This window comes from Vipera ursinii (genome assembly GCF_947247035.1).
Source record: "Vipera ursinii genome assembly, chromosome: 2".
In the NCBI taxonomy this organism is placed as follows: domain Eukaryota; kingdom Metazoa; phylum Chordata; class Lepidosauria; order Squamata; family Viperidae; genus Vipera; species Vipera ursinii.
Genome location: NC_139513.1, coordinates 284,304,427 through 284,322,355, shown reverse-complemented (window position 1 = coordinate 284,322,355; position 17,929 = coordinate 284,304,427). Strand labels below are relative to the sequence as shown.

At 54.7% G+C, this 17,929-nt stretch overlaps 1 protein-coding gene across 4 annotated transcripts in view; it reads left to right on the top strand.

Annotated features, from left to right (window-relative positions):
* UNC13B (unc-13 homolog B) overlaps positions 1-17,929 on the top strand; it is a 163,082-nt gene that overhangs the window by 64,821 nt on the left and 80,332 nt on the right. For 2 of the 4 annotated variants that reach the window (XM_083356830.1, XM_083356829.1), the window contains 2 exons: positions 5,019-5,309; positions 8,925-9,015. In XM_083356830.1, the coding sequence (XP_083212956.1) occupies positions 5,019-5,309; positions 8,925-9,015 (382 nt within the window). Of the gene's footprint in view, positions 1-3,347; positions 3,632-5,018; positions 5,310-8,924; positions 9,016-15,212; positions 15,330-17,929 lie in introns of those variants that run through there. The other 2 variants (XM_083356831.1, XM_083356832.1) reach the window with 2 other exon arrangements.

Genomic DNA, 17,929 nt, shown 5'->3' with positions numbered 1-17,929 from the left:
AGGGACAACCTCAACCAGAACCCCTGCCTGTTTCCACTGAGGTTGCTCCATCTACTACTGGGAAGAGAGCTCCCCTACGCAGATCCACCTCTCAGTTCAGCCAGGGTCTCACGTCCGACCCATTAACCCAACCGGACAGCAATGCTAAGGCAACTCTAGGGTCTCTGGCAGAGCCTGAAAACAGTTGGGCAGTCCTGGGCCAAATAGCTGCTAAGGCCAAGGAGACTCTTTCTAAGAGTGACCTCAAAACAGATAGCCCCGGAAAAGACCCACCGGTCCCTACGGAATCAGGATTCCTCGGTTTCTTTAAAATGCAGGGAAGCAAGTCTCCATCGCCACCTTCCCCCACCTCTAAGCCAAGTCTGGTAAAAAATGAAAGCCAGAGCAAGGCAGAGCTCCCAGGCGCTCCGTCCTTCTTTGGTTCGATCAAAGACTTTTTCACCATAGAGCCAGCCCACTCCCCATCTGACACCTCTGTCCCACCACTCAGTAATGGGCAAATATCCCAGGAGCTTGCTCGGGAACCCACTAAGGGTCCTGCTTCTGAGGTGGGTGTCTCTTCAGAGCCACCTGGGGCAGATATTGCCAAGAAAGACCTCTTCCCTAAGGAACAGCCCCACGAAAAGGCCGGAGAGGATGTGGGCAGGGTCAAGGAAGCGCCACCTGCAAAGACTGAGCAGGCAGCCAACTTGCACCCAAGTCCTGGAACAGGGAGGCGCAGCCCACCACCGGAAGAGGGAGGCCTGCTTAGGAGCCTCTCTGGATTGCTGGGGGACTCAGCAGCAAGGAAGTCCAGTTCCCTGAGCACCATCCAGTCCTTCTTGATGGACAAAGAGCCACAGGGAGTCCGGCCAGACAAGGCCAGACAGCCATCCGAGGAACCTGGGTTCAGACTCCCCTTTGGCTTGTCCCAAGCTGCACCTCCAAAACCTCAGCAGACAACCAGCAGCTGGGATATCTTCTCTCTTTTCCCTGCCTCCAAGAAAGCCCCAGACCCCGCCCCAACCCCGGCCCCTGTCCAGACGGCAAAAGGTCCAGAGACAGAAGGTTTGTTCAAGATCCCCTTCTCTGCCAAGAAAGGGCTTCCAGACAGCTCCAGCTTCAGCTTGTTCAGTTGGGCCTCCTTCCGCCCTGAAGAACCACCGCCTCCTCCTGACAAAGGTCCTCTCCCCAAGCCAGCTCCATTGCAAGGAAAGGAGGAGCCAATCCTGGGGCCATCTGCTTCTGCTGACGCTGGCCTTGGAACAGCCAGGAAGCCACCCGTGGAGGAGAAGGGGGCCATCTCCGGTGTTATAGATGCTGTGCTGGACAAGCAGGAAGCCTGTGGCTTGCAGAGCAGGGCAAGTGAAGGGGCTGAGCAGGCCGGGGAACGTGCCTTGGCAGAGCGACTTACGGCCAGCCCATCTCTCAGTGATGCAAAGGAAGAAGGCCAGCCGGTACAGCTTGATCCTGCCTGCGAAGGTCCTGAAATCCAGGAGGAAGGGACTTTCTCCCTTCCAGAAGTTCCAGAAGTTCCAGAACAGCTGCCCCAGAGCTCATCTGAGTGGGATGAGAGGAGGGTGTCTTTGTCTGAGAAGGAAGCTGTTCCTACTCCAGAACACTCGGGTTCAGTTTGTGTTCAGACATCTGTAGCCCAAAGGACAACTGCTCTCCGTGTCTCAGGCCAGGAGGTAGTACCGGAGCCCCCGCAAGGATTTGGCCTTCCTTCCCATGCTGGAGCCCAGCAGGCTCAGGGCCAGAAGCCTCTCCCCACGGTCCCACCTGGGGAGCCGGATGGGTTGAAGGTGCCCGAAGAAGCTGCAAGTAACAAGTCTGTTCTAGATTCCTCAGTGGAAAAGTTTTCAAGCTTCTTCACCAAAATCAAACCCACGAAAACTTTCTCTGATTTTTTGGGCAGCCCGCTCCAAGCTCCAGATGCTCCTGGTTTGCGGAAGAAGAGCGCCTCCTTTTTTGGCAGCGCGTTTCAGCCAAGTGGGCCTTCCTCAACATTCACAGGCGGCATCTTTGGTTTTTCTAAAGGAGGAGTGGAACAGCCCCCTCCGAAAGCTTCGGTGCCCTTGAGACCTCACCGTGTGGACTCCGAGGTGAAAGAAGCGGCAGGCTCAGTTCCAGAGAAAGACCTCCTCATCCGAGAAGACGAGGCAACTAGACAGGAGGGTTCAGAAGGAAGCCGTTCATGGAAGCAGCAAGTCAAGAGCCCTGGAGGGGTGCTGCTGGAGACGGAGGCCAGAAGTGGTGTGTTGAACCTGGCGGGAGAAAATTCCACAGGAACTCTCAAAATGGACCTGGAAACGGAAGCCAATCAAAAGCCGGACAGTTGCCAAGAGCCTGTGCCAAAGGCCCTGGATATCTTGAACTCAGAGGAGAGCCGAGGCTCTGAAGCAGGGCAAGGGGACTTCCTAATCTCTGAGGAAATGAGGGATGCTGATAGGTCCAGTCGAGGTCTCAACAAGGTGGTTGCGGCAGAATCAGCTGCGATGCTGGAAGAGGAGGCTGACCTTCCTACTCAAAAGCAACTGAATCTAGAATCCCAAACTGGCAACCTTCCTATTGGCCAGGAAGGTTGGGAAAACACGCCTGGGCTGGACGCCAAGACGGATGACAACATGAGCGAGTCAGGCTTGGATACCGTCGCTATGTCTGAACACGCAGCCACAAAGGCACAAGCGCAGGGTGATAGTGGTCCACCAAAGGGACGTGAGAGCTTAGGAGCGGAACCCGGAACGGTTCTGAATGAGACCCCTGATTTGCACCACGAGGGTGCGGACGCTATCCACGGCACGAAATCTGACCCAGGTGAGGAAGAGGAGGAGATTCCACCCCCGAGTGAGGGGCCTTTGGAAGCTGAGGCCCTGAGAAGCACCACGTATGATAATGGGCCTGCCGGTTCCCCTGCTGCAGAGGTCAGCAGCACCACATCTGTATTTGAGATGTTAAGTCGCCCCGCATGGCCCAAGTTCGGCTTTGGGTCTTCAACCAGCAGCATCAAACCGATGGGCTCCTTCTTCTCCCCCCCTTCAGCGAGCAAGACCGGTGCTGAGCCCGGTCTCGGCTCCAGCTTGAGCAGTGTGTCTTCCGTTCTGTTTGGTGGAGGAAGTGAGGAGAAGGTGGAGAAAGCCGGCAGCATCCAAGAGACGGTGTTTGGGAGGAAGCTGGACTTCTCCCTTCCTTGGCAGAAAGGCCCAAAGGAAAAGGAGGGCAAGAAGGCATCGGAGGCGCCACTGAAACCTTCCTCCAAGCCAGAAGCCCCGTCGACAAGTGGCCCACCCCGGCCCTCATGCAGAGCCGAGCAGGCTCTCCCCAAGGAGAGCGCAGACCACTTGGGGGATCTAGTCCCCGGCTGCAGCCTTCCATCCGTGGAGATGGACAGTTCAGGCGAGAAGTTCCAAGAGGCCAGAACTCTTCCTGCCGAGGTTGAACCTGGCCAAGGCCTGGAAGTTGCAGGTAAAGAGCAGGAAGACGACCTGAGGGCCATTCCCCACAGCCCTCCTGCCCCGACCTTGGAAAAAGAAGCAGAAGACACGGCCTCTCTTCCTAGTCCAGCAGAGCAGAAGGGCAGCGTCGTTGCTTGCCCACAAGCTGGGCCACGGCTGGTGGAGGAGAGCAGCCCACGACACCCCCCGGAGCACAGGCCAGTAGCAAATGCAGCCAATAAATGGAGGCAGCCGGTCCATTTATGAGCCAAGAGCCACAGTCAGAGGCCTCTGACCCCTCCCTCTGGCCCCGTGCTGCTGCCCGTGGCCATCCCTGAGGGGGAGGTGAGGGGTGACCTCTAGCCTCGGCTTGTCCCCCTCCCGGCCCCCTCCCTCCCTTTCCTTCGCTTTGGGTGCTCCCCCTTTGTGTGTCGGTGAACAGCTTTGAACCTGGACTTTGTTTCATTTAGTCCTCGCAGACCTGAGAGTGGGGAGGGGGTTTCTGAGAACAGCCCACAGCTCCCACTCGCCGGAAGAGGCCCTTTGAAACTCCTGCTGTGGAAAGACAGCTCTGCCCGTCTGCAGAGGGCTGAATTAGGGGATGTAAAATACTCACAGGTGGATCGGGAGCTGCAAATGCTGTCTTGGGGCACCCCGCCCCCACTATCCCAGCTGCCATCCATGCTGCTTTTCCTCATGGCTGCCCAGCTGTGTCCAGTTGGGAGAGGCCAGCGTGGCTGAGCAGTAGCTCTGCGAGGCCTTGTTATGGAGGGGCCAAGGGGATCGGGCTGGGCATCCCAGGGGTTCTCTGGTCTTCCCAGAGGGGTTCAGGGGTGTGAGCTCATCACTTCTGGGCCCATCCAGAGCTGCTGGCGCTGCTGGGCTGGGCATCCGGCTTCTGCTCTGCCTGCCCACAAGCAGCTCCTTGCCTCCCATAGCTGTGCGGATGAATTCTGTGGATCTCTCAAGGTCAGGCCCGCCGTGCTTGGATCCTGCGCAGCCCCCTCGCCTGCTCTCTTTCCCCTTCTCCACTTCCCTCCACCTTGCTAGCTGCAGCCGTGTCTTTTCCAGACCGCCAGGCTGGAAAGAATCCCGATTGGTAGACGTTCTGACTAGCCAACTCCAAACACCATTATGCACATTCCCCCCCCCCCGGGCGCGTTGTTACCCTGGATCTGGCGGTCTCTTCTTCTGGTTGGGGATGAAGTAAGCCCCGGGAATCTGCTCAGGAGCCCCCTGGGCTGACCTGGTCTGCAGGGAAGCAGAAAGACTTGGGGTGGGGATGTGGAATCTTCCTGCTGAGTCAGCAATTCAGCATAGGGGAAGTGGGCCTGGACTGCCCGGGTGGGGGAGATGGGAGACCCCCATTTCTGGGCGGCAGATCAGAGGGAGAAGCTCAAAACGTTTCAGCAGATGTCCAGGAATTGGGAAGCCCTGCAGACTCTCCACCACCGGATGGGGAATGCGGACAGATGTGTTTGGTAGCCAGCCCTGCTCGCCCTCCCCCAGCTGCTGCTCCGTTCCTTGGCTGCCCACTCTTTGGGCTTTGCCAATTCTGCACACTCACCTGCTTCCTCTCTCTCTCTCTCTCTCTTCCCCCACCAGTCCTGCCAGCAGCAGCAAGTTTGGCTCCTCCGGCAACGTCAGCCCGGGCAGTTCTCAGCTGAGCGAGCAGGAGCAGGGCAGCCCCCCCGGCTCGGAGCAGGAGGAAGAACTCCCAGAAGCGGGGTCTGTAACTCTGACCCTGCGGAACGTCCAGGAGCCCCTGAGCGAGCCGGCCAAGTCCCAGGAAGCAAGCCAGGAAGGAGAAGAAGAGGAGGCCAAAGAATGTGGGCTCTCTCAGCCCCCAGGAGAGGGAGAGGACACCCCCAAAGCTGCTCCGGAACCCCCAAAGAGGTAGGAAATTCTGCGTGCTGTGTGCCCTGGGTCCAGGGTATCCGAGGAGCTGTCTTGCTCCATGGGATCAGCCTGCCCCACTCGATCCAGGGGAAGGGGCCTGCTTTGGACTCCATGAGCCAAGGAATTTTGGCTGGGTGTGTGTGTGTCCATGAAAAGGACCTTTTCTGCTGTGGTCCTGGCCTCGGAGAACACTCTGCCGCCAGAAGTGAGATCAAAACCTGGTTTTGCTGGTTGGCTTGGAGCCCCAACCGGGGCTGGGTGGGGTGGGGGGGTACTCACCACTGTAAGCAGTTGACAAAAGTTGATCTCATCCTTGTGCCCCCCCTTCTCTTTGGTTCTAGTTTTCAATATAGCATGGTTGTCATGGTTCCGATTAATGAGTCAGTTCAAACAAAATTCGGGCATTTTTTATGTGAAAAGTCTTAATAATGAAACACAGCATCAGCACTCATGGATGGATGCCAGAATCTGAAATCTCCTCCCCCCAAACCCATCGTAACACACACAGTTCCCACCCTTGTTTACACGTCATTAATCACATTGCCCAATTAGTTTCACATATGAAGTTTCACTTCCCTTTCTGCGCCTGGCTATTTCTTACCTTCTCATAATAGCCGTTTGACATTTCCCTCCCTTCTGGGATTCAAAGCCAAGCGTTTTAAACAAAAGGCTGCCTCTTTTAAACAAAAGGCTGCCTCGTATATTGTCAGTGCAAAAAACATGTCAATGTTTGCAGCCTCGACAATAGTAATCTGATTGCAAAGCCAGCGTGGCCTTAGGTGAGAGAGGCAGCTTGAAAACACAATAAGTCCTTTGGGTTTCCCACCCCCATCTGAGGGGCTCTTCCTCTTCCTAGGAATCTCATTGGCTGGCCAGGGAGGTCATTTGTCCCTGGCTTCAGTTAAAAGGGCAGCAATGGACGTCAGAGCCGAATCTTAGATTATCTGACAGATGACCGTCCGGTCTCTCTCTCTCTCTCTGAGGACTTCCAGCAACGGAGAACTGTCCACCTTGTCCTTGGGATAAAGGAGAAGAATTCTGCTCCCTCTTCTGTCTATCTGACAGCACTTCAGATCTTCAAAGGCAGCTGTTCTTCTTGCCTCGGCTGCTCTTTTGTAGGCTGAATTGTCTTCCTGCAGAGCCCTGGGGTTGAAGACCCTCCACCCTCGGGGCAGAGCGGAAGAGTTGCCTTCTCTGCTTCTCTCAATGCAGCCCGAGGGAGCTTTTTTCCTCTTCAGCAGCACCCTCCCACTGCTGGCTCTTGTTTTGAGGTGGGATCTACCAGATCCAAAGTTGCATTAACGGAGAGATTGGCTCAGGATCACGTGAGGTCCTAGCACCGCTCTATAAAGCCTTGACAAGGTCATTAGTGCAGGTTCGCATCCCACCAGGCTCAAGGTTGACTCAGCCTTCCATCCTTCCGAGGTAGGTAATATGAGGACCCAGATTGTTGGGGGCAATGAGCTGACTTTGTAATAATGCCGCTTGGTGTGTGTGTGAAAGCCCTAATAAGCAGGCATATACATAGAATGAAGGCTACTGCTAAGCTTGTAAGCTGCCTGGAGTCTTCGGAGAAGGGTGGGATATAAATGGAATTAAAAAAAATTTACTTGGAATATTGCCTCCCGCTTTTGGTCGCCACAATGTAAAAACGAGTGCAGAGAAGAGCAGCAAAGGTGATGAGGGGTCTGTAGGGATGAAACCAATGAAGAATGGTTGCAAGAACTGGGCATGGCTAGTCCAGTGAAGAGAAGGACCAGGGTGACAGGATAGCAGTGTTCCAATATCTGAGGGGCTGTCACAGAGAGGAGGGGGACAACCTATTTTCCAAAGCACCAGAAGGCAAGACACGAAACAACGGATGGAAGCCAATCAAGGAGAGAGAAGCAACCTGGAACTAAGGAGAAACTTCCTAACAGTGAGACAATTAACCAGTGGAACAGCTTGCCACCAGAAATTATGGGTCCTCCATCACTGGAGGCTTTCAAAAAGAGACCGGACAGCCGCTTGTCAGAAATGGTATAGGGTCTCCTGCTTGAGCAGGGGGGTTGGACTAGGTGACCTACAAGGTCCTTTCCAACTCTGTTATTCTGTATTCTGTGATCCTTTCTGGTGCCCCATTGCCAACCCTGGTTTCTCCCACTCAAGGTTCGTGCTGAAATGTTTCCTCCAGAGAAACAACCAGTAAGTGATCTTCATCCTCTTCGTTTGGGCCCACTGTGTGAGGCCCACCCCCGTATCTCACTCCCCTGTGATATTATAGCCACCCATCTGGTATTCAACAACTCTGGATAGTTTACAAAACGTTAAAAAACACTAAACAACATTAAAGCCATCAACTACAAAATAACACCGCAGACAAAATCATGAACACAAGATGGGGGAAAAGGAGGGAGTTGGATGGGGGTGGGTGGGGTGGGAGGTGGGATTAGATTTGAATTAGTCAACCACCTCCAGTGTGAAACGCCCCCATTGGTACCCCAAGCCATCTGGTCTTCGGGCTCTTAGGAAAAGGTTGGAGGGTAGGAATCCATCTGAGCCAGATGTTCCGGAGAGCAGGAGCCACGGTAGAGAAAATGGCTATAAAGCATGTCCCGTTAAAATGCTGATTGAAGGAGCGGTGCCTTGCTCTTTTGCTGAGAAGGGGGTCGTGGAGGGAAGGGCTTCTGCCTTGGGGTTGTCCTGGTGGGAAGTGTTGTGATTCAGGGTCAGCCTGTGGGTTCGGCAGTTGGGTCGGACGATTCAGAGGAGGAGGAGGGGGGTGTTGGAGAGCCTGCAGAGAACAGCCCTGAGGCTTCGCAGAGCCCTCAGCCAGGCCCCTCCAATCTGGTCACTACGCAGAACCAGCTGTATGAGCCTGAGAGCGTGGATGAAGATGACCCACAGCTGGCCCTGTTCAAGGACGCCCGATGCAGGAGGCAGTCAATCAGGAGTAAACAGAGGAAGGCAATGGGGCACCTCGGAAGGAGGCAGAGAGAAGCCACGCCCTGAACTGTATAAAAGGGGAATGTGTGGGAGGGCTGGTTTGCTGAAGGCAACCGCTTGAACAGCTCCTGTTTCATGGTTCGTGTCTTGTTTGCTTTTGTATCCATAAATTTGGCAGGCTTAGTTCCAGCCTCTTGCCTTTTTGTAAAGGGGTTGTCCCTGCCTTATCTGCAGGGCCAGTAGTAGGCTGGTACAGAACAGGAAGCCTGTTGCCCTCGGCCCACCCAGGCCAAGCGCTTGGCAGGAGGGCCTCTGCTAGCCGTCTCATGAAGGCTGATGCCCAACGCAGCCCTCCTCTTGTCTTGGGGCGTTTACAGTTGAAAACCCACCGTTGGGTGGAGCCTGGAATCGGCGGCATCTTTGTCCCTTTGACCGATCAATGTTATCAATACATTTATGTTATCTTACATTACTGCTAAGTTTGTAAAGCCGCCCTGAGTCTTCGGAGAAGGGCGGGATATAAATGTAATAAAAATAAAAAATAAAAAAAAAATAAAAATTTCCGTGCCGATAGTGTAAATATGCAGCAATGTTAAGTATGAATCCCTCTTGATGCCGGTTTTCTCAGAAAATACACACTTTCGTGTTATCTCTCCTTCATTCTTTGCGTTCTTCGTTTCTCGCCAGCCTCCTGGATGAAAATGAGTCTCTCCTGTTTGCTCCTGCAAGAGCCCGTTGGATCCGAGCTATCACCAAAGTCCGGCTCCAGTTTCAAGAGGTAAAGTCACTTTTCTTCCTCCCTCCCATTTCTTTGCATGTTGGGGTGTGTGGGGGGTGTGGGTGTCTTTCTTTGAAGGCTTTTTTTGGTGGTCCAAGAAGCAACTTCGGCTGAGGCCAAAGGTCTTTCCTCAGCCCTGGGATGCCCAGTCTGTGTGAAGACTCGGTTCTTCCGAAGGATCAAGACCTCGGAGGGGAATCTGTGTTTCCGGGCATCCCAGTGGATCCCAGGTACGCAGACAGATGTTTGGACAGATGTCCAGACCTGCGCTAGACACGTGCATGCTTTTTGGGCACCGCTTCGGAAGAAGCTCCAATGTTGTGTAGAGGAGGCTGGCTGGGGAATTCTGGAAGTCCAGAAGTCTTTAAAGTGGCCACAGTTTGACACCCCTGGTGTAGACGTCAATCTGGGGGATTCCTGAAAAACTGCTTCGGACTGTTGACCAGGTTCCCTCTACAAGCAACAGTGGGGTCCTTCTGTGGCACCCAAATCAAAAACGGGCCTCTGTTGCTCCGAGCACCCCACCCCACCCTTTGTCCGCCCCTTGAAACAAGCCAGCCACCTCTTAAGCTGCACTGAAGGAGCTTCTTCCCTAGGTTGGGAAATGCAAGTTCTTTGGAAAACTGTGTGACACACAAAAGCTTTCAAAGCAAGACCTGGTGAGTTTTGTCAGCGCTGACTTTGGGGGAAAAAAATCTGGTTTAAATAATGTACACAGGATTATAGTTAAAGCGCCAACGACCGCCGAGGGGCTCGGGGGCTTCCCTCCCGCAAGTTTGGGCAAAGGAATTGTTTTGCTTGAGTCGATCACCTCAATCTCTTTTGTGGGGAAGCAGAAGCATTCCTGCCTTGAGGTGGGAGATGCGCATAGAACTTTGTGGGCGTCTCGGGCCTCTTAAACCAGGGCCTCTTGAGGCTGCTGGTGTCCCTGAGAAGAGGGTGATTCAGGGGTTGGGGCATCGTAGGGGGGTGAGGCCGAAGCTGATTCGGGGATGCTGAGCGGACACCTCCCTCTGACCTGAGAGGTAAACCTGGGCATGACAGAGACCCCAATTGTGACTGCTGGGCTTTGTAGTGGCTTTGCTTCTTCCTCCGTGCGTATTGGACTTCTAGTCCCACCCCAGGCCTTTTCCCATTTACCCTCAAGAAAAGAGCCTCTCTTGAGATCTCAGGACGAGGCAGCGGCCGCCCTGCGGCTGCATTTTTCTGTCTCTTCCTGTCTTCATTATTTTATTTAAAATTATTTAATAAAATAAAATAAAAATAAGGGCACAACATGAAAGGATGCGCAAAAGCCTCCCTAGTGAGGGCAGAAAGCTTCCGGCATCCAGGAAAGGCTGCCGGGAAAGTAAGGGAGCCCCCTCCCCTCCCCCGTGTTTTAATATTTAGGCCAACGTGACTATAGCTTTTCTTTATTCTTCTCAGAAATCAGGTAAGGATTTTCTGGCAGCCTGCCCTGCTCGCCTAGATGGCCCTCACCCATAATGAGCTTTGCGTGGTTTGGGATTAGCTTTTTCTACAAACTCATCCCGCGAATTAAATCTGCCCACCGGGAGGAGGAATCGTGTTGCATCTCCCCGACGCCAGAAGGAAACGCTCTGTGGTGGTTGGGTGGGTCCAGGATGGGGGGGGGAGGGAAGTGAGAGAACACCCCACCCCCACCCCCCACCCCCACCGCCTTCTTCCTAAGGCTGTCGAGCTGGCAAAGAGGCCTCGAATGAAGAAAATGGGCTGCGGTGGGAATTGTGTGGCCGCCTGGTTGTGACTCTGGCTGTATTGGACTGGATAGCCTTTGGAGGGCCCTCCTTTCCAGTGGCCTCTTTCCTCCCCCGGTTTCCTATTTCCGGTGACTTCTAACATCTGGTGGGCTCTTGCTTGGAAGAAAGGCTGTGTGTGTTTGTGTGTGTTGATGTGTTTCGGGAGGGGCGTTTGATGCTGCTTCATCCACCGGACGTCCCCGCCATCTCTCCACTTCCAGACCAACTTCTCCGAGGCCCCAGCGGCTCTGCCTGCTTTTTGACCTCCTTTTTCCATCCTCCTGCCAGTCTCTATCCTGGTTTGATTCTCTCAGAATTGGAGGGGGGGGTCCCCTTTCACCAGGTTCCTTCCTTGTCTCCCCCATTTCCTGACCCCAGACCGGCCGGGCATCCCCCCCACCCATCCATCAGAGGCTGGGGTAGGGACTGTCCAGGACCGAACATTTTGCTGATCAGGCCCCAAAGGAAGAGTCGGGCCTTCTGCTCTTCCATACCTTTAATCATTCCTGGTTTGGCATTTTGTTTTTTAATGTTTCCCAAGATGGGCAATTAGCTTAAAGTGATCAGTTGCCGCAAACTTTCCTTTCTTGCCTGCTGAAATGGTGTAAAATGAGTTTTAGGTGCAATTGTGCTTATCTAGCATACGTTTTATCACGCGTTCTCCCAATCTGGGTTCATTCAGTAACCAAGGTAGAAAAGTGGTAATTAGCATGACTGTGCCCTGTGGTGTTACATACACACACACACACACACACACACACACACCATTCCATCATCGAAGGATGTATTCTGGAGGGGATTTTCCTACCAGGAAGACCGTTCCTGCTCAAGTGGGCCAGCTGTGACTATGGGGCGGAGGGCCAGAAAGGGAAGACCCTCGTTTGGGGTGGGGATCAATCATAGGAAGGGGCGCTTCCGTTCCTGCTGCTCTCCTGCCGTTGCCCCTGCGCATTCAGGGAACAGCCTCTGTGCTCAGGTGGGCTGACCCACTGGGGTGGGCCCCTAATACACTGCACCATTCAATGAACCTGGCAGATTGGATTTATTTTATTTATTTATTTATTTTAATTGCATTTATATCCCGCCCTTCTCCGAAGACTCAGGGCGGCTTACAAGCTTAGCAGTAGCCTTCATTCTATGTATATGCCTGCTTATTAGGATTTGTCCTGCCTGTCATCAAAAAAAACCAAGCAAGGGTAATCGGAGTCCTGTGTGTTCTGCGATTGCATCTGCCAGGCCTTTAGCTGACTTGGTTGTCAGTTCATTGCCTTGTTGGTGCTGGTTGTGTGAGTCCACCAAGGATTAGCTAAGTGGGAGAAGCCGGACTTCTGTCCTGCCCACGAAGCGATTGACAAGCATGTGGGGGAAAGTCCCCTTTAGGCCTCTGCCCTGGCGGCGGGTCTGGCTGCACCCAGAAAGCATGCTCGCCCAAGACTTGTTACAAACAGGGTGTGTGGACAAAGATGTGCTGCCCAGGTTCACACACGAGGCTAAGTCATAAACCATGGTTCTCAGTTGACAGGGAGGTGACTCATGGACCGTGGGGAATCCAGCGTGGGCCTCCCTGTCCGTGGCATAAGATTGCTGCTCCCGGCACAAGAAGCTTTCTTAGGAATCTCTTGCATCTGAATTAAAGCCTGCTAAAAAAAAAAGCTTCTGGTGTCCTGGCAGATGTTCTTCCAGGTGCCGATGACCACCTTTGAAGGCTTCCGTGCCTATAGGGGGCTGGCTGCTTGCAGGACAGCCAAGGATTCCTGCTCATCCCACCAGATCTGGTAGCCTTGTGGGCACACTCCAGGTTCCCTCTCACAAATGTTCTGAGATCCGGGAAGCGGTTAAAACCTGGCTTTCCCTGCAAGCATGAAAGGGCCATGGAGATACGGCTGTGTTTGTTGGGCTAAATGCTGCAGGATTGCAGGCTCTGGTTTCGTATCGGTTTGCCCATATGGTCACCGCCCAGAGTTATCTACTTAAGATCTACATAACTAACTAAATAAATATTCAACTAATTTGGGGGAGATATTAGGTACCAGGATTGTCCCAACTGGACTTTGGATGCCCAGAAAGGAGCGAGTTCAGATTGGGGAGCTGTCCAAAGCACGTTTGTTGCGCCCCAAAGGAGGGAGCCAGCCCTCAGATCCGCAGCAAAGGGACACCCGTGCAACGGAGACATGTCCCAGCCTTCTCCCAGGATGGAGTGTGTGTGTGTGTGTCGGGGGGGAAATCGGGCTGCACACCATGAATGCAGCTACTCTGAAGAGAAAAGAAAACAGGAGGATCAGAGGATTTAGTAGAGAAGAAAATGAGCGATGATTACTCTGGAAGAAGAGTCTGAAATCAAAACACGTCTGTCATTCTCTTGGAGCAAAAGAAGGCCTCCGGTCCATCCTGCAAGGGCCAGAGAGGAGGAGGAGGAGGAGGAGGAGGAGGAGGAGGAGGAGGAGGAGGAGGAGGAGGAGGAGGCCTCAAGACCTGCTTGCATTCCTAGCTGCCACCTGCAGCCCATCCGGGAGCTTGTGGACAGAGCACGGAGTTTGCAAGGACACAAAAGAGCCGGTCCAGCCGGATCCTGCATGTGGTCCAGCCAGCGAGAGAGCATTTCTCCCCTTTTAATGGCTCTGGTGGTTGTCACAGGAAACCCCCCCCCCTCCTTGTATCCCACTCGGTCATCAGCCCGTTCCCACGAGGCTTCGGTCTGGCGATGAAGGCATGATTGGAACAGGCGGGAGAAGAGGGTTAGCAGGCAGCACCACAAAGCACTTGGCTGAATCACCGCACGTTTCCTCTGGCCTCATCCTACGCAGCGCACAGGCAGCCCAGTTCCGGCTTTCTTTTGTTCCCTTGCAGGCCTGCCGGCTGGGGAATTCTGGGAGTTGAAGTCCACACATCTTAAGACAGCCCAGGCTGAGAAACTCAGTCCCTCCCGGCAGTTTTGTTCCAAATTGCTTTCCCGACTGATCTGCCCTGCCCTTCGCTTCCTTCTGTTTGATCCCTTTGTGAGCTCTCAGCCTCTCAGCCACGGCTGCTTTCCCAGGGAGGCCCGCTCCAACAGCATCCATGGGGCTGTCCATTGTTTCTGGCCCCGCGGGCTGAATGAGCCTCCTTTGCCAGTTGCTGCTACCTCAGCCAGACCGGGGTGGGGTGGGAGGGAGTTTGTCTTTGCAGCTCTACAAGGTTTTTTTGTTCCCCTGGTTTCTGCTCGCCTTGGGCATTGGGGGCATTCACGCTGCGCCATTGAGCGCCAACACCCACCTACACCTTCCCATTTAGGGAAGACAGGTCTTGTGTAACTGTCAATGATGCCCAGCAGCCCTGGTGCCAACCAGAGAGGATCTGGAGGGCCCCTAAGCTGGCTTCCCAGAAAGTGGCTTTCTTGGCCGGAAAAGCAGTGCTGGCAAGGAGCGACGAAGAGACCATCCAAGCCCTTGACACAGAGGAGGCCAGGACAGCCGAGGAGGCCCCAGCAGAATCTCTCGGAAGCCGCCCAGCCCACAGCGTGGAGGATTGGGGAGGGGTCAAGAAGTGCCGTGTTGTGGACCAGCTTTTTCCCCACTCATCTTTTGGCTCCCTGGAGCTCTGGAGGTGGCTTCCGGATGACGGTGCCTGACGCAACCAAGGTGACAGGCAGAGTCCATCCCAGGACTTCAGATAATCGGAAATGGCAACGGGTGGGGAAGGACAGACTTGGTCCCTTTGGAAGAAAGAGCCCAGGACCACAGGAGAACCCCGGCTGGGGCAGCCTCCTTCCGTGCTACGATGGGGAAGGGGGCTCTGGGGCATTCGGTCCAGTGGGCTGAACCCGAGCAGAGTCAGCCGACCTCTGACTGTCCTCTAGCCGAGGAGACACAAATTCCTCTACTAATGCCGGAAGAATCTGGGTGGAAAAGCAGATCTCCCCTTTCCCCCAATTATGCAATAGCAATCGGCCCCAGCCCCCTCCTCAGAGTGTGGAGATCAAGTGCCGAAGAGTCCGGCCAGAGGGGGCGCTGCTCCACCAGCTCCCGCTGCCTCCTGCTCTGCCAGCCCACCGGCCCCCTTTTTTCCGGAGGAGCTGCCTGCGCTCTGGCTCCGCCGTTCTTGCCATGCAACAGCTAATAAGACGGAGGGATTAATTTGTTCCTGGGCGGGTGGGTGAGTGGGCAGGCGGGGGAGGGTGGAGCTGCTTTGGGCAGCCAGCGAGGCGAGGCAGCAGCACCTGAGCACGGCAGTTGCTTCCTCCTCCTCCTTCCGAAGTCCGGCACCGAAGACAGCCTGAAGTTAACAGTGCTCTGTGAGCATCCTGGGTCTTGGACCACCGGCCGAGTCTGTTCCTTTGAAGGACCCTGGAGAGATAGAGATAGAGGGAGACCAGGGGGAGGGGCTCTCCTGGGCTTGCCTGGGACTGGGGGGCAGCTGCTCCCCCCCCAAATGTAGCACTTTTGGCAGCCTGGGAATGCAAAGGAGTCCCAGCACCAAATGGCTCAGGTTGTGCATCGTCTGTGTGGCCGGCAAAGGAGCCTCTTCTTTCTCTTTGATTGCCTGAATTTTCTTGGGGGTTTTCATGCATCAGCTGTGAAGGTGAGTCCAGGCAGGGAGGGGGACGGATCTCCGGCAGGTCAGAGTTCTGCAGGAGCCGCGGGGAGGTCTCCAGGGTGGGGAGACGATGTTTGGGGCGACTGCCGGAGCGCCACCCTATCACCGGAGAAGCCCCCTCCCCATCTGTGTCTCCAAGGAGGAGCTGCTCCCTCGGGCATCCACCCGGATCCATGTCTGTCTTTTCCCAGCTGAGCGTCTGAAAGGTTCACGGTGGAGAGTGTTTACTTTTGCTTTGTTCGTTTCACTTGTCTTGGTTTGTTTTATTCCTAGCTATTTACGTTCACGTGTTCTGGTTTCAAATGAGCATTTTTAAGGGCTTGCTGTTCAGGAGTCAGTTCAACCATTTCCCCCCCAAGAACAACTTCCAGAAATTAAATGCAGGGGCTCTGAAACTGCGAAATGGAAATGCAGATATTTCCAGCCCGTCCTTTGGGGATTCAGTCCTGCCGGAGGGAGCTTGAAAGCCCTTTGTTGGTGCTGGAGCTGTCCCAAAAGGGGTCACGGGCCGTTCTCCCCCTTGTGCCTCAAGCAGGGGATCTCTGGGGTGAGGGGGGGGTGGTCTCAGGGACATCTCTGCTGGAGTTGAGTGAGCAAGCAGGGCATGGAGAGGAGGCCGAGGCTCTGGTGTCCCTCAAAGAGGCCAGCGCTTCTTTAAGAGGAGGGGCTGTGCCTGCCCATGGCAGCGGGTGTTGCTGTTAGGATCCCCCGGGCTGCTGATAAAGACCAGCCCAGCATCCCTCAGAGAGCGGGTGGCTCTCTTCCTCTGTCCCCCAGCGCTCGGCCTGAGACTCAGCGCAAGGCAAACTTTGGTGTGTGTTTGGAGTGTGCAGCTGAGTCCCCCCAGCAGCCTGGCCGGCTGTTCTGCGCAGGGGACACCCGAAGCTAGCCATTGGCTTTTAAAATGAGGCATTGGTGCCCATTTCTGAGCAGCCTGTTGAAACAAGGAGCCCTTCAAGGGGGTGGGGTGGGGGTCAGGAGCTGCTGGAGAAGAGGGGGGGGGTGTCTCAGGAGAACTGGTGCCCTTTGGCGTCCCAGCCCTGTTGGCCTTCCCCAGGGCAGATTGCTTTGTCTGCTGAGACACTGAGAGTCACTTAGACGGATCCGAAGAGTTTGATCCCGGACTTTGGCAGGCTGTGTTCGTACAACATGCTTAACCATCTCTGCGCAGCGTGCTAAGTTTAGCTAGGATTAATCGGGGATGTGGGGTGTGGGTTGTTTAGCACATTATGAGAACCCACCGTCATTCTTCATACAGCAGTTGAGGATTTTGTCTTGAATCCAGGAAATAGGTCAGTTCAGTCACCGGTGTATCACTGGCGTGCATTCTGGGTGTGGTGGACACTCAAGTCGACTTGTTTAGCTTGAGGCTGCTTGGGTGGCGCAGAGCCAGGAGGTCAGTAAGCCAGTGGGCACCGGCTGAAGCCTGTGGCATGAGCTCAGCATTTGGGCGTCAAGTTGGATGCCCTTCCTGTGATCACTCACCCTTCCTGTGACCACCTGTTTTGCCCCTGCTACCCTGTTCTCACTTACCTGGGGAACCACAGCTCCCATGGTCCCCAGCCAGGCCGGCCCCTACAGCCGGCTGGGGTCAGCTGGGGGAAGATTGAAGAGACACCAGGACAGGCTCAGGTTGGTTTGGTTTTGCTGGGCTCCCTTCGGTGCTGGAGAAATTCTGGGCAATGGGTGGCTGTGCCAGCTGGGCTCCCTTCCGTGGCTTCTTCTTCTCCTCCTCCTCCCCCTGCCTCTCCGCGTTTCCTCATTTGCATTCCTTGCACTTCCAAGTCTTCCTGCAATCAAGATTTAAGTCACCTTCCGCTGTAAATATTTTGACTTGAGCCCGTGTTCCCATAAAGCAGAATTCTCTCTTCCTTGAGTAGAAAAACGCGCCTTTTAATTATTTTCCCAGGTGAGAATTCTCAGTTCCTGAGTCTCTCTCTCTCTCAGGGTAGGCGGGCTGATTTTGTCAGCCTTGGAAGAAACTGCCTATGAGGGCCGTCTGCTCATTCTGGGGTCTTGCTTTGGGAAACGAGCGGCTTCGGGAAGGGGGCCACAGGATGGAAAGGCCTCCACGTTCGGCCTCCACAGCTTGTGGGAATGGTGGCCACACGAGCGTGAACTGGGAGGCAGGAAGGACCAAGCATGTCTTCCAGGCGGCTTTCCTTAAAAGGCACTCGGTCCTCAGGAGCTGTGTGGAAAGGGTGTGCGAGAATTTCCAGCAAACATCAGCGTTGCAGCCTGTTGAGAAGGGCTGCCATGGCAACGCTCCCTTGGGCGGTCTCTGGCACAGCCTTCCCTGAACCGGTGGCTGCAGGGGGTGAGTCTCAGGGTCCTCGGCATCCTGGGGGTCCCTTGCGTTGCAGTGGAAGAAGACCGCCTCGCTGCCTTAGACCGAGGGCCAGCCTCAGCCAGAGGCCTCCAGGAAGCTTGGTGGCAAGGTCCAAGAAGGGAGGCCTCTCCCAAGTGACCATAGCAGGCTTGACCACCGGGATACGTCCAACAGGATGATGCTTAGTGGTGACAAAATTAACCCAAAGGACTTTCTTGGTTTTTTTTCCCCTTTGGAAACGTTTCGGTTCTCATCC